The 16,452-nt window shown below is 38.6% G+C and overlaps 1 protein-coding gene across 2 annotated transcripts; it reads left to right on the top strand.

Moving 5' to 3' along the window:
• The first annotated feature begins 6,659 nt into the window (after positions 1-6,659).
• On the top strand, positions 6,660-15,743 carry LOC135636555 (protein neprosin-like). Of its 2 annotated transcripts, none has more exons than XM_065148319.1 (6): positions 6,660-6,926; positions 7,005-7,091; positions 7,187-7,387; positions 7,542-7,709; positions 8,689-8,733; positions 15,484-15,743. In XM_065148319.1, exons 1-6 carry the CDS (start codon positions 6,777-6,779, stop codon positions 15,583-15,585), a joined length of 753 nt encoding a protein of 250 aa, XP_065004391.1. In that variant the 5' UTR covers positions 6,660-6,776; the 3' UTR covers positions 15,586-15,743. The 2 variants fall into 2 exon arrangements, with proteins under 2 accessions (XP_065004391.1, XP_065004390.1); XM_065148318.1 differs by lacking the exon at positions 15,484-15,743 and adding an exon at positions 14,489-15,024 and having other exon boundaries at positions 6,662-6,926.
• The last annotated feature ends 709 nt before the right edge of the window (positions 15,744-16,452 follow it).

Below are 16,452 nucleotides of genomic sequence, written 5' to 3'. Positions count from 1 at the left end.
GCTACGAGGATGTCTTTTTCTGCCTCTTTTCTGCTTCTAAAACGCAGCCCCCACACCCCCCTTATATTGATCTAGGGTTAGGTCAAAGGGGTGTGGGTTGTGGGCTGATAAAGCCCACCATGGGCTGAACCCACTTTGGGCTGCCAGCCCAACAGTCTCACGATTATAAATTTATTTCGATGAAATTGATCGGAGGTAGAAAGAGCTAAGGAAGACAACGTAGAACACAACCTTTGGTTATGTTTAGCAGAAAGATGCATAAGGGGTCTTCACCTATCTACAGAATTCATGTGTGAACCCAATAAGAGTCATGGAATCGCATTCTGATCGGAAGTGGATGAAGGGGAAGAAGAAGATATTAGGAGGGAGATATGATCACATATGCTGCAATAAATTACAAATTATCTAGTCTTTTCACTCGAGGAATTGGCATTATTTTGGTCCAAGTAGAAATGGTCGATATATCATGGAGTGCATGTAGAGAGAGAGAGAGAGGACATATACTCGATGGTCCTCATTATATTTGTTTCTTTGTGTGGAACTCACAAGAAGGAAAAGGTCATGGTATATGATTGTGTTTAGGAGATCACATATGAGTCTCCTCTCATTCTTTACATCATCAATTCTTTCTTCTTTAATAATGTGATTGGAGAAGCTAACGAAGACCATGTGGAACACAATCTTTGTTTAGGTTTAGTAGAAGTTTAAAAAAGGGGTCTCTACCTATCTATAGAATTCCTGTGTGAATCCAGTAAGAGCCTTGGCATCACATTTGGAGGGGAAGAATATGTTAGGAGGGAGAGCTAATCATGTACACTGCAATAAATTATGATTTTTCTAGTCTTTTCACACGAAGAATTGACATTATCTTGGTCTAAGTAGAAATGGTCAATCTGACGTATAATGCATGTAAAGACAAAGGACGTAGCCTCGGTGGTCCTCATTGTATTTGTTTCTTTGTGTGGAACTCATAAGAAGGAAAAGATCATTGTATCTAGTTTTATGTTTGAGAGATTAAATTTTTTACATCATCACATCTTTTTTCTTCGTTAATGTAGTTGGAGACACTAACGAACCCTATGTGGAACATAGCTTTTGTTTAGGTTTAGCAGAAGGATGCATAAGGGGTCTCCACCTATCTATAGAATTTATGTATAAACCTAGTAAGAGCCATGACATCGCATTCTGAACTGACTAGAAGTCATCGAAGGGGAAAAAGATATTAAGAGAGGGAGTTGATCACGTATGCTATAATAAATTATGACTTTTCTACTCTTTTCACTCGAGGAATTAGCATTGTCTCAGTACAAAGTAAGAATTATCAATCTGTCATGAAAAGCATGTAGAGAGAGAAAGGACACAGCCTTGATGGTTCTCATTATATTTGTCTCTTTGTGTAGAACTCATGAGAAGTAAAAGGTCATGGTATATGGTTTTGTGTTTGTGAGATCATATTTTGATTTCTTCCCATTTTTTACACCATCACTTCTTTCTTCTTCATTAATGTGTTAGGCGACACCAACGACGATCATGTGGAACACATCCTTTATGTAGGTTTAGGGATGCATAAGGGGTCTCCACCTATCTATAAAATTCCTATGTAAACTTAATAAGAATCATAGCATCGCATTCTAAGCTGACCAGAAGCCAATGAAGGGGAAGAAGATATCAGGGGGAGAGCTGATCACATATGTTGTTGTAAATTATGAATTCTCTAGTCTTTTCACTCGAGGAATTGGCATTGTTTTGGTCCAAGTAGAAATGGTCAAAATATGATGGAGTGGATGTAAAGAGATTGGATGCATCCTTGGTGGTCCTCAGTGTATTTATTTCTGTGTGGAACTCAAAGGAAGGAAAAGGTCATGATATCTAATTTTCTGTTTGAGAAATCACATATTGATTTCCTCTCTTTTTTTAATCATCACTTCTTATTTATTAATATGGTTGGAGATGCTAACGAAGGCAATGTAGAGCATAGCCTTTGTTTAGGTTTAGCAGAAGGATGCAGAAGGAGTCTCCACCTATTTATAGAATTCTTGTGTGAACCCAATAAGAGACATGACATTGCATTCTAAGCTGACTAGAAGTCAAGAAAGGGGAAGAAGATATTAGGCGAGAGAGCTAATCACACATGCTACAATAAATTATGAATTCTCTTGTCTTTTTACTTGGAATTGGCATTGCTCTAGTCAGGTAGAAATAGTCAACATGCATAGTCGCAATGGAGTGCAAGTAAATATAGGAAAAATCTAGGAGCGAATATTGGTGCAAAAAATCTAGGAGCGAATATCGGTGCAAAATAGATTTTTATAAAAAAAGAATCTTTGATTTTCATAAAAAAGTTTCATTATCTTGCGAATATTGGTGCAAAAAAATATGTGAAATTGAAAACTACGTGTGAAATAGTTGTGTTACCTAGAGTGATCGTATATCCCTGAATTCCTATAGATCTATGGGAGAGTATAAAGGAGGTCAAATGTCCTTCTCTCTAGCGATGATCTATATGGTAGGGGCTATAAAGACACTCATCAAATCGCTAGACAATCCTCCCCGCAGGGTGTACCAAGCAATTAAGAAGGGGCTTCTCCTTCTTGTTGTCCACACATCCCAAATATGGGCTGTAGGTTGAGAAGGAGAGGGAGAGAAGAGAATAGAAGGTGACAGACAAAAAGCCTAGCCTATGGCTATTTGGTTTCCTCCTATTTATAGAGGCTCCCTATCAAATTAACCTTGATGAATCTTGCCATATTATGTATTGGATTTTTATCTAACTATTTAAGCCTCTTAGATTAGTGGGTCTCTATTCAATAATCTCTCATTAGCTCTTATTGGATCTCTTACGTAGAATCCAATAATTCAATGGCTTATTGGATATCCAATAAGATAAGGACTACAGCAGATATCTTATATCCGAAAATCTACTTGTCGCAACACCTACTCATATGACACTCTAAGCCCAATATCTATTAGGCATAGGTGTCATGCAAGTGAGTGATGACACGTGTGGCATGATATACTTTTTTTTTCTTATTATATTATTTGATATTTTATCACTTTATATATATATATATATATATATATATATATATATAGTGATACGTGCAATGAAAATCAAATCGTGATGAGATTACGATAACGAGACCGATTCACTTTTAAACATAGATCTTAAATAATTCTAGTCATATGTTATTCAAGAGAGATATTGAGATAACCAGATATATTGGTATGTTGTATACCCATCCATAAAATAGAGGTAGTTGGTCTCATAATTACTCATGTGGGGATATTAGGGATATAGTGTAAGTGCTCATTGGAGAATAAGTTCACTAATTGATCCGCTCACAGAATGTTGGATTGTTGATGATGCCTTATTGTTAGATAATAATTCTGTTGTCTCTATGGTGTATTTGATTCTTAGACTTGAGACACCAATGATGTCTTGTATGAGTAATTTGCTCTCTAATACCGGACTTATAGGTCTATAAGTTTCACATCTAGCACAACAGTTATTATTAGTGGTATCCAATCTTATGAGGATAATTGAGTGTCGATAGAGGATCATCCAATCTCGTTGTCATGAGAGGATATCTCATGTATTATTACTCAGATAAATCCCTAGTCATGGTCATTTGGATTAAAAGAAAAAAAATTCTTTAGGACAATATGATTAGAGCGAGACTCGAGTATAAACTGTATGAGCTTGACAATACTATGCTTGGTATAAGATCTCTATGGTATTAAATGGATAAGGGACTATAAATACACAGTAATTGAGGATAGATAAGTCCAATGGATTAGATTCCTTTGTATTGTCTAGGAACTACAATGTTATGGCATAGTACGTTCATAGTCAATGAGTCGAGTGAATTATTATGGAGATAATAATTTACTGAGTCAGAAGGAGTTCTAATAGGTGTGACTCACGGTCAGCTCGATATCGGACCTAGAGGGTCATACACATATGGTAGGTATTGCGATGAGTAAAGGTTCATATATGAGATATTCATTGAAGCCCCTATCTTATTGGATATCTAATAAGCCTATGAATTATTGTATCCTATTGATGAAATCAAATAAGAGCCAACGGGAGATTATTGGATAGAGATGTACTAATCTAAGAGGTTTATATAGTTGAATGGAGACCTAATACCCAATATGACAGGATCCATTATGGTTGGATTGATAGAAGATCTCTATAAATATGTGAAAACCAAAAGCTCATAAACTAGTAGTTTTCTTGGTTGTCACATCCTATTATCTTCTCTCATTCTCCTCCTCAAATAATAGGTGTAAGAATTTTAAACAGTGGAGGAGCATCGATGGTATCGTCGTTATTGTAGTCTAAGTAGAAATGTCATGGAGTGAACGTAGAAAGAGAGGACAAATCCTCAATGGTCCTTATTGTATTTGTTTCTTTGTGTGGAACTTACAAGATGAAAAATATCATGATATCTAGTTTTGTGTTTAAGATATCACATATTGGTTTTTTCTCATTTTTTTATATTATCACTTCTCTCTTGTTTATTAATATGGTTAGAGATGCTAATGAAGGTAATATAGAACATAGCCTTTGCTTAGGTTTAGCAGAAGGATGTATAATGGGTCTCCACCCATCTAAAGAATTCCCGTGTGAACCCAAGAAGAGCTGTATCATCGCATTTTGAGTTGATCGAAAGTTGATGAAGGGGAAGAATATATTAGGAGAGAGAGATAATCACATATGCTACAATAAATTAATAATTCTCTAGTCTTTTCACTTGAGGAATTAGTATTGTTTTGATCCAAGTAGAAATGGTCAATATGTCATGGTGTCCATATATAGAGAGAGAGGATGCATCATCGGTGGTCCTATTGTGTTTGTTTCTGTGTGAAACTCATAAGATGGAAAATATCATGGTATCTAGTTTTGTCCTTAGGAGATCACATATTATTTTTTCCTTTTATTACATCATCATTTTTTCTTATTCTCTAATATGGTTAGTGATACTAACAAAGACTATGTGAAACATAGCCTTTCTTTAGGCTTAGCAAAAGATTGCATAAGGAGTCTCCACCTATTTATAAAATTCTTATGTGAATCTAGTATGGGCCTTGGCATCGGATTTTAAGCTGATCAAGAGTCAATGAAAAGTAAGAAGATATTACGATGGAGAAGTCAATAAATTATAACATATCTAGTCTTTTCACATATAGAATTGGTATTGTCTTGGTATATATAGAAATGATCAATTTGCCATCGAGAGCATGTTGAGAGAGATAACATAGCCATGGTGATCCTCGTTGTATTTATTTCTTTATGTGAAACTCATGAGACATAAGAGGTCATGATATCTGATTTTATGTTTGAGAGATCATATATTGGTTTTCTGTCAGTTTTTTACATCATCACTTCTTTCTTCTCCATTGTTGTGATAAAAGATGCTAACGAAAGCCATATGAAATATAGCCTTTATTTAAATTTAGTAGAAGGAGGGGTCTCCAACTATCTATAGAAAAACAAAGAAAGAGATGGAAGAGATATTAGGAGGGAGAGAGGGAGAGTTGATCACATATGCTGTAATAAATTATGACTTCTTTAGTCTTTTTCACACAAGAAATTGGAAATTGTGTTGGTCAAGAAGAAATGATCCATCTGCCGTGGAGGAGCAAGTGATTAGATCGTTGGACTTATTTCTTTGTGTATAACTCACAAGAAGAAAAATATCATGGTATTTGATTTTGTGTTTGAGAGAATATATATTAGTTTTCTCTCGTTCTTTATATCATCACTTTTTTCTTCTTATTAAAAACTCAAGTTTTTATTCAGAAAAGAAATTTGTGTCAAACTGACCCCAATTTATCTTCCCTGATCTTTTAGATGGATACTTAGAGAGTGTGGCTGGTTGGATTCAGTCAGATTTGAAAGGTCAACACGGTCCCTAATTCATCTGATCTAGTCATCACTCTTGTCGAATCTTGATCGACAACGGTCGAAGAACTCCATGCACCATCTCACACCGACCATCTTTCAGCTCACGAGCCTCCTCTGTTTCTGAAAGATGAATGAATCGACTAGATTAGATCCTTCAACCAACCATCGAGGCCTTGCCTAGCGCTTGTGTTTTCTTGCCACCAGGCAAACTTAACTGGCTCTTTAGAATCTTTCCCTCCGTTATATACTTCAGAAACAAACATTACGAGTAAACCTTCAGCTGGTGAAAGATCGGTTTTGCAGAGACTTGAACTTTATTTCGAAATCAGTGACTTATAAGGGGAAAAAGGAAAAGAGAGAGAAATATGATGGACATCAGATGCTTCGTCTAAAGTATATTATAACTTTGATTAGGGATTCTTGCAAGGATTGCATCGTCTTAGAGGGAGAAAATACGGGAGGAGTTATACAGACCAAAAAAATATCTTTATTTTCTTTCTAAAGTAGCGGCTGAGAAAGGAGATCTCTCACCGCTGATCCAAATAGCTTGCGCTACTCCTAAGGGGTTTGCTAGCGACAACATTGCATGTAATGGCTTATCCTTTCAAGTGACACTTACGTGATTGGAAATGCCAAAGAAGGCCATGTGAAACCCTATCTTTTGTGTAGATTTTGCAGAAGAATACAAAAGGGATCACCACTTATTTCAAGTGGTGATCCAAATAGAAAATGGCATTGACATGGTCCGAATAGAAATGATGAATCTGCCGTGGAAAACGAGTAGAAAGAAAGGACGCAGCCTTGGTGATCAGTTCTTATATAAGAACATGGCCATAGGAGGAAGATAAGCAACCCGAGCGCTGTCATGGCTTCTAACGGATGCAGGCCCTCTCTTTCCATCCATGCCATCGTCTCTCTCGTGCTTCTGCTGCTTGCTGCCGCTGCTTCCTGTCTCCCGGCTTCAGCAGCAGACAACCCAAAGCAGTCGAACAAACCTTCTCTGAAGACAGTGCAGGTGCTTAATTCTCTTGTCCTTCGTCTTCTTCTTGTTTGGTAGGGAGCATAGTAAAGCCTGTTTCTGCTGTTCTCACAGAGTCCAGATGGCGACATCATCGACTGCGTTCCCTCTCATCTCCAACCGGCATTCGATCATCCCAAGCTCAAAGGACTGAAACCCTTGGTAACCGACACGCATATTCAAGCACGTAAATAGTAATCACATGCATGCACCTTAGGGTTTCATCAACTCTACCTGCTTCTCGAACGTTTACACAGGAGCCGCCGGAGAGACCCAAAGGCCGTAAGGCCAAGTCCATGGCTGGTGGCATCACCCAGTTGTGGAGAGCCTCCGGGGCGACGTGCCCACAGGGAACAGTTCCGATTAGAAGAACCACGGAAGAAGAGGCTCTGCGAGTGAGGAAGTATGCGAGGAAGCTTGAAGAGGGTGCAGCAGAAAATCCCTTCCCTAATCATGAGGTTAGAATGGTTGGTGTATTGGTCGTTTATCAAAAACTAATATTAGGAGGAATCTTCCAGGAATCATATATATATATATACACACACACTATTTGGTTACTTGTACATGATGTTTATTATTCCTTTACTATGTGTGGGGGTGTGTGTGTGACAGTTTGCAATTGGAACGGTGGAAGATGAAAACTTGTACTACGGTGCAGAAGCCACCTACAACGTGTGGGCGCCTACGGTGGCCAACGAAGGCGAGTTCAGCGTATCACAGTTTTGGCTCACTTCTGGCACTTACGCCACCAACCTCAACGCCATCGAAGCCGGGTGGCAGGTAACCTACTTTCGCCAAACCACTTCTATATATACATATATTTAAATGAATTGACACCACTAAAGAAATTTAGATGATATATATAGGGCGATTGTTCGAAATATATATATATATATATATATTTCAGATGAAATCCCTTTTCTAAATTCTCAAACTATCACATATATTTTAAAAATCTTTAAAACGTCTCCAAAAGCTGTTTACAATATTTTATGAATTATTTTTTATCCATAAAAGACTATTTAGTGTTTTAAAACTACTACAAAGTATTATTTCAATATAGTGTTTTTGTTTCAAAAATACCGTGACATCAAAAACCTTATATAGTATTTTTCTTTAAACAAAACACCATATCTTGTTTTAAAAAAATACTAGATAGTATTTTTTAAATATTATAAAGTATTTTGCGGATAAAAATCAACCCACAAAACACTGTAAAAAATTGGTGATTTTTTTTTGGATTTAAACAAAAAAAGATTCATTTTTTAAAGAGTATTTTTAGAATATTTAAACGGCTTGGGAATTTTGAAAAGTGGTATCATCTGAAAAAAAAACCATATATATATATATAATATTTTTGGATAATATGATAATTAATAAAAAAAATTAAACTTTCAGACGTTTTAATAAAAATAAGTCTCGTGAAATCAAATTTGATGATGCTTTGCAAATATAGTATATCATAGAACTGGTGATGCATAGAGATCATAAGGTGAGATTGTGTGAGAAAGATCGAGTGATGATGAATAAAATATTTCAGTTTAATATCTTTTTTGTTATTTGTATACGACAAAAAGATTTAATTAGACGCTTTAGAGTAAACACACAAACAAAAACGTTTTAGAAAAGAGTTAAAATAAACTATAGAGTAAACGTTATTATGTTACTTTAGTATTGGATTTCATGAGAAAAGAAAATTGTTACATTCGTAGTGTCTTCTTCGATCCATTCTTGTGATGCAACATATAATTTTTCTCAGGTTCTATACGGAAATAGCTATCCAAGAATCTTCATTTACCGGACGGTATGGCCTCCTCCTCCTCTTTGCCCTCCAAGTGAATTAGAGATTCCTTATATCCTCAAATATCGTAGGCCGATGCGTATCAGTCCACCAGTTGCTATGACCTAACATGCCCTGGTTTCGTCCAAACCAACAACGATATCGTTCTCAGTGATGGGGATATAAACAGGAATAACCTTTGTATAGGAACAAATACTAGAAGACCAAAATACGCAGCGGAATAAAATGGAAACACAATCAAATAGAACACCAAGATATACGTGGAAAACCCCTTCAATGTGAAGGGTAAAAACCACGGGGCAAACTAGAGATAATCCACTATGAGAATAATGAATATACAAATCTCAATCTCTTGCCCAAAACCCAAGCAACAACCACAAGAGAATAACTGGGATACAAGGATCACGTTACTGCCCACAATATCTAAAACCTCCCAAGTAATCACAACAAGAGCCTACTGTAGATTTGATCTAACCTGAGATGAGAACACTGCTAGATGATTGTGAACGGTCTCTCTGCGTTGTCCTTGTCTTCTTCCCTTTCTTTCTCTTCCTCTTCTGCCTTGTTCTCCTTCTTCTCTTTGGAATCTCGTCACTACAAAGATCTGCCTCGTTGCTGCCTTTTTATAGCTTTAATCTGCCTCTAAAACGCAGCCACCACACCCCCTAATCTTAATTAGGGTTAAGTTAAGAGGGGGTGTGAGCTGTGGGCTGATAAAGCCCACATGGGCTGAATATGGGCCATCAGCCCAACAACCTCCCCCTTCAGCCCATAAGGGAGGCTGTCCCATGACTCCTCAATGTGAAGCCATACCGACCAACTGTCGGCATATCTCCTGTCTTTCTTTTGTTAAGGTCTTCGTCAACATGTCTGCTCCGTTGTTATCTGTATGAATTTTCTGAAGCTGCAACTGCTTCTCTTCAAATACATTTCGAATCCAGTGGTATCTGACATCTATATGCTTTGACTTGGAATGAAACATTGGGTTCTTACACAAATGGATGGCACTCTGGCTGTCACAATGCATCACATAATTTTCCTGTTTCAGCCCCAATTCTTGTAAGAATTCTTTCATCCATAACATTTCTTTGCATACCTCTGTAGCAACAATATATTCTGCTTCTGTGGTGGAGAGAGCAATACACCTTTGTAACCTGGATTGCCATGACACAGCTCCCCCTGCAAAAGTAAGTACATAACCTGAAGTAGACTTCCTCGTATCTATATCTCTTGCCATATATGCATCTGTGTAACCTGTTAACGCAGGTGGTCCACCTCCAAAGCTTAAACAAACCTTAGAGCTCCCTCTGAGATATCTAAAAATCCACTTCACTGCTGCCCAGTGCTCTTTGCCTGGATTTGCAAGAAATCTGCTAGTAACACCCACTGCATATGCGATGTCCGGCCTCGTACATACCATTGCATACATTAAACTTCCAACTGCTGAAGCATAAGGAACCTTTTGCATTTTCTCCTTCTCCTCATCACTTGACGGACTCTATTCTGAGCACAACTTGAAGTGACCTGCAAGAGGAGAACCAACTGGCTTAGCATTGCTCATACTAAATCTTTCTAATACCTTCTCGATGTATTTCTCCTGTGACAACCAAATCTTCTTGTTTTTCCTGTCACGAGAAATCTGCATGCCTAGTATTTGCTTTGCTGGCCCCATGTCCTTCATTGCAAAAGACTCACTCAGTTCCTTCTTCAACCTGTTAATTTTAGACATATCTTTTCCAAGAATAAGTATGTCATCAACATAAAGTAAGAGAATAATAAAATTCTCACCAAACCATTTGATGTACACACAATGATCTGAAGCCGTTCTTTTGTATCCATTTTCTGTCATAAATGAATCAAACTTTCTGTACCACTGTCTTGGAGCTTGCTTTAGCCCATACAAGCTCTTCTTCAACTTGCAGACAAAATTATCTTTACCTTTGACTTTGAAGCCTTCTGGTTGCTCCATATAAATTTCCTCCTCCAAATCACCATGAAGGAAAGCTATCTTCACATTTAGCTGCTCAACCTCCAAGTCCTGGCTAGCAGCAATACCAAGAGCAATACGAATAGAAGACATTTTAACAACAGGAGAAAATATCTCTTCAAAGTCAATACCTTTCTTTTGACCAAAGCCTTTCACAACCAATCTAGCTTTGTACTTTGGTTGAGAACAATATTCTTGAGTCTTCAACCTAAAAACCCACTTGTTCTTCAAGGCCTTCATTCCATTTGGTAGCAGCACCAAATCATAAGTGTGGTTCTTCTGAACAGCATCCATCTCTTCCTGCATAGCAACTAACCACTTCTCTTTCTGCTCACTCTCAACTGCTTCCTGGTAACTCTCTGGTTCACCTGCATCAGTAAGCATCACATACTCATCTGTAGAGCATCTTCTGGAAGGTTGACGTTGTCTAGAAGATCTTCTCAATTGAGGTTCTGCGGGAACTTGCTCTCCTACTTCTTCTTGCTCAACATGTCCTGCAGGTAAATCAATATCAGGCTCTACACTATTTTCCTGCACATCTCCCCCATCACCCTGATATACTGGAGGAATAACTGGGTCACAATCTGCTAATCCTTCTACAGAAGTCTTGGCTGGTGCCTTCTTCTTCAAATCCTCAAAGGTTTGATCCTCAAAGAAGACCACATCTCTACTCCTGAACACCTTCTGCTTTTCTGGATCCCAAAGCCTGTAACCAAACTGATCATGTGAGTAACCAAGAAAAATACATTCTTTAGACTTACCATCTAGCTTGGACCTCTCATTATCTGGAACATGTGCAAATGCACGACAACCAAACACTCTCAAATGCCTGTAGGAAACATCTTTCCCTGACCATACATGCTCTGCAACATCACCATCTAGGGCTGTACATGGTGATAAGTTGATCACATCAACTGCAGTCCTCAAAGCCTCATCCCAAAACCTTTTGGGTAGCTTGTCCTGTGAAAGCATACATCTGATCTTTTTCATGATGGTGCGGTTCATCCTCTCTGCAATTGCATTATGCTGAGGTGTACAAGGAACTGTCATCTCATGTTGGATCCCATGCGACCTGCAATAGTCATTAAACAATCCCATATACTCACCACCATTATCTGATCTTATGCATTTCAATTTCCTTTCTGTCTCCCTTTCAACCCTGGCATGAAACTCTTTGAAGACATTAATAACCTGATCTTTGGTCTTCAAAGCATAAGCCCAAACTTTCCTGGAAAAATCATCTATAAAAGTGACAAAATAAAGTGCACCACTTATACCAAGAACATCAACAGATCCACCAGGAGTTTTTGTCCTCAAAGGACCACATACATCTGTATAAACACGGTCTAAGGCATGCATTTTTCTAGACAAAGCAGCACTAGCAAATGAAACTCTATGTTGTTTACCAGCCAAACAATCAATACAAGGGTTCAGATGTATACCTCTGAGATCTGGTAATACCTCTCTCTTGGAAAGAGCTTGCAGCCCCTTCTCGCTCATGTGTCCCAATCGCCTATGCCACAACTCCATACTGAAGTCTTTCTCTGTAGCATTTAACTGCTCACCATAAGCTTTAGCCTGCAACCTGTACAAAGTATGACATTTCTTTCCATTAGCTATAACAAGAGAACCCTTACTGAGCTTCCATTGCCCTCTGTGAAATCTGCTTTCATACTCTTCATCATCTAGTCTTCCAACTGAAATTAAATTTAGCCTCAAGTCAACCACATGCCTCACATCCTTAAGTACCAACTTACAGCCAAGGTTGGTCTTTAAATGGATATCACCCATGCCAATGATGTCTGCTGTGCCATAGTTGCCCATCTTGACAACACCAAAGTTTCCAGACCTGTATGTAGCAAAAAACTCCCTCCGTGGTGTAGCATGATAAGAAGCACCTGTGTCAATCACCCACTCAAGATCCTGACACACACAAGAAAAAATATCATCAGAAGGAGACAAAATCAAATAATCACCACCCTGCACTGTAGCTGTAGTATTATCCTTTGACTCTGTAGACTCCACTTCTTTTCCCTTTTTCTTGTTCTTCTTAGGTTGCTTACATTGGTTCTTGTAATGTCCTTTCTCACCACAGTTATAGCAAACAATATCTTTTCTTGATCTTGACTTGCTCCTACCCATACGTGAACTGCTTCTAGACTTTGACATTCCTCTGTTCTCTGAGATAAGTGCCTGTGAATCATTCTGAGATGTTGCCGAACTCTTTTTTCTCAACTCCTCATTCAACAAACTGCTTGTTACTTGACTCATAGTGACAATACCATCTGGCGCAGAATTACTAAGGGAAACCACCAGTGTCTCCCAACTTTCTGGTAATGAATTGAGAAGTAACAATGCCTGCAACTCATCATCAAGAGACATTCTCATAGAGGATAACTGGTTAGTAATACTCTGCATTTCATTCAAATGCTCAGCAATAGAAGCACCCTCTCTATATTTTAGGTTCACAAGTTTTCTGATCAAAAAAGCTTTGTTGCCAGCTGTTTTTCTTTCATAGAGACTTTCCAATTTTTTCCAAAGAGAATATGCAGAAATTTCAGTAGAAACATGGTGAAATACACTATCATCAAGCCACTGTCTAATAAATCCAATTGTTTTTCGATCTAACCTCTTCCACTCATCATCTATCATAGTTGTAGGTTTTGCACTATCCCCTTGCAAAGGTCCATACAAATCTTTGCAATACAAGAGATCTTCCATTCTTGGTTTCCATATCATCCAATTATTTCCATTCAAACTAATCATGCGAGAAATATTACTGGCCTCCATGTTCAAATACAAAAATTAAATCACCAAAACCCCGCTCTGATACCAGTTGATGGGGATATAAACAGGAATAACCTTTGTATAGGAACAAATACTAGAAGACCAAAATACGCAGCGGAATAAAATGGAAACACAATCAAACAGAACACCAAGATATACGTGGAAAACCCCTTCAATGTGAAGGGTAAAAACCACGGGGCAAACTAGAGATAATCCACTATGAGAATAATGAATATACAAATCTCAATCTCTTGCCCAAAACCCAAGCAACAACCACAAGAGAATAACTGGGATACAAGGATCACGTTACTGCCCACAATATCTAAAACCTCCCAAGTAATCACAACAAGAGCCTACTGTAGATTTGATCTAACCTGAGATGAGAACACTGCTAGATGATTGTGAACAGTCTCTCTGCGTTGTCCTTGTCTTCTTCCCTTTCTTTCTTTTCCTCTTCTGCCTTGTTCTCCTTCTTCTCTTTGGAATCTCGTCGCTACAAAGATCTGCCTCGTTGCTGCATTTTTATAGCTTTAATCTGCCTCTAAAACGCAGCCACCACACCCCCCTAATCTTAATTAGGGTTAGGTTAAGAGGGGGTGTGAGCTGTGGGCTGATAAAACCCACATGGGCTGAATATGGGCCATCAGCCCAACACTCGGAAGTTCCATCGCTCCAACATCAACTTACGATGGAGATCAATTTGAAGTGGAGATATCCGTTTATAAGGTAATTAAATTATATTGGCTCGTCTCACGATTATAAATTTATTTCGATGAAATTGATCGGAGGTAGAAAGATCATTGAGTATTTGAAAATTCAACGAGGGAAAAGTTTTTGAAGACGAAGATTATATCTGAGATTTATCGCATAAAACCCCTTCGACGATTAAATCAGTGTTTATTCGTTCGCTATGGACGAAAATGCATGTGGGCTTCGGTTTAAGTTAAGCGCTATTAAGAAAAAAACCCGATGATGGTGCAATAGGATCAAAATGATGGGAACTGGTGGCTGGATTTGAACTCCACCACGGTCGGCTACTGGCCGTCGTCCTTGTTCAGCCACCTCGCGGACAACGCAACCACGGTGCAGTTCGGCGGCTCGATCGTCAACAACGGCCCTTCCGGCGTCCACACCGCCACCCAGATGGGCAGCGGCTACTTCCCAGAGGAAGGCTTCGGCAGAGCTGCTTACATTCGTAACCTACAAGTGGTGGACGCCACCAACACCCTCGTCCCGGTGCAGAGCCTCAACCTCACTGCCGAAAAGCCCAACTGCTACAACATAACCAAAGGCGTCAACAGTGACTGGGGGATGTCCTTCTACTTTGGAGGCCCGGGAAGGAGCGATGTGTGTCCTTGAGCAACCGGAGCAACTCCTTTCTCATCTACTGCTTTCTTCTCCGATGGTTGTGCCTGTGTCTTTGTGTGGAATAATGGTGGTCTTTGTTGCATTTGCTTTGGTCTAATACAAGCAGATCATGAATATACTACAGTAATAAATGCGTTATCTCATTAAAGCAATTCTAATTTTTTTATCATCAACCCATACTACCGTCTACAAAGCTCGATGACTCAGATCATCAACCGATAATTTCATGAAGCTGTCCTCTAAGACATAACTATCGAGTAAATGTCAATAATTATCTAAATCATCTATAAAAACCTTATTTACGTAGGGATATTTTTTTTATTCAAATAAATTTTTTTTACTAACTTAAATATCGGAAAGATCGTTATCACATATGTCTTCGGCCCAACCCTTTTGTCCAGTTTTACGATAAGATTTATTTTGACTAGGTTGATATCCGTATGTCAACACATCAATCTACAAAGAGTCGAGGGCAATTTATATAGCAAGTGCTATAGAAATATGTTTTCTCAGTATTATTGAGATTTTTTATCTTAAACAAAAAAAAAATCCCTATTGCATGCACTAAGACTTGTTCTATTATTAAGCTTTGTGAATGGCAATACTTGCAGGTGAATCACAGGTATGGTGTGGCGCGAAAAGAAAGGAAAAGGAGGGGACAATATAGCTTAGAATCCTACCAAGTTGTAGCATTTCTGGGTCATAATAATTGACTGTTTGGTCAACTATTCCAAGCTGAAGTAAAAGAATAAAATATTTTTTGTTCACTGTTCGGTGGGTATAGAATCTAATGTTACAGAGGAGAGGTGCAGCGACTGCAATGAAATCTTGTACTTGTGCCTCTAATGAGTGAGGACCATTTTTCCAGTCATCTATGCACCTTTTCGTATGCTGCATTGGTGGTTTATGGGTCATGCACATGATCGAAAGGAAATTCTCAAGACAAAGATAAAAAGGAGGGGTTCATGGAAGTAGCACTCTCCATTGCTGGGATCCACTACAGCAAGCTGAGGTCCCCCAGTTGATGCACTCACAACAGTCGACTGTTAGCCAACATCATGTTCTTCCATTCATTTCTGATGGGCTCAGTCAAATCTATATGTAAAACATTGTAAACTGATTTGTTCAAATCTCCTCTGAGCAAAAAGTAAATAGAGGATGGTGGGCATCTGCAGTGAAGTGGCTTTAGTTTACTGTTGAGAATGATCAGGAATCAAAGCACAACACCTGGGAAACTGAGACATGGAGAATGAGAGATAAGGAATTGGCTCCTCCTGGAACAGCAGAATGAATGAGAGGAACCACAGGTGCACAAACGAGGGTGAAAAGAAGAGTAGAAGGGCTAAAGATTGAATGCTTGGCCTCCTTTTCTCTGCCCACCTATAAAATCCATCATGTCAGATGCAAAGGAAAACCAAAGAGAGAGAAAAAGAACAGACCTATTGATTACTACTCTTCCAGCCTACACCCACATGGATGGAGTTCTATAATAACAGCTGCATACCAACCCGTCCTTGTTATTACTTCAAGCTGGAGAAATATGCCCATCAGAACTTGGCCATTCCACACCCTGAAGCTCG

This window comes from Musa acuminata, chromosome BXJ3-4 (genome assembly GCF_036884655.1).
Source record: "Musa acuminata AAA Group cultivar baxijiao chromosome BXJ3-4, Cavendish_Baxijiao_AAA, whole genome shotgun sequence".
NCBI classification, from domain to species: Eukaryota; Viridiplantae; Streptophyta; class Magnoliopsida; order Zingiberales; family Musaceae; genus Musa; species Musa acuminata.
Note: the sequence above shows the minus strand (reverse complement) of the source record. Positions and strands in the feature narration are given on the sequence as shown.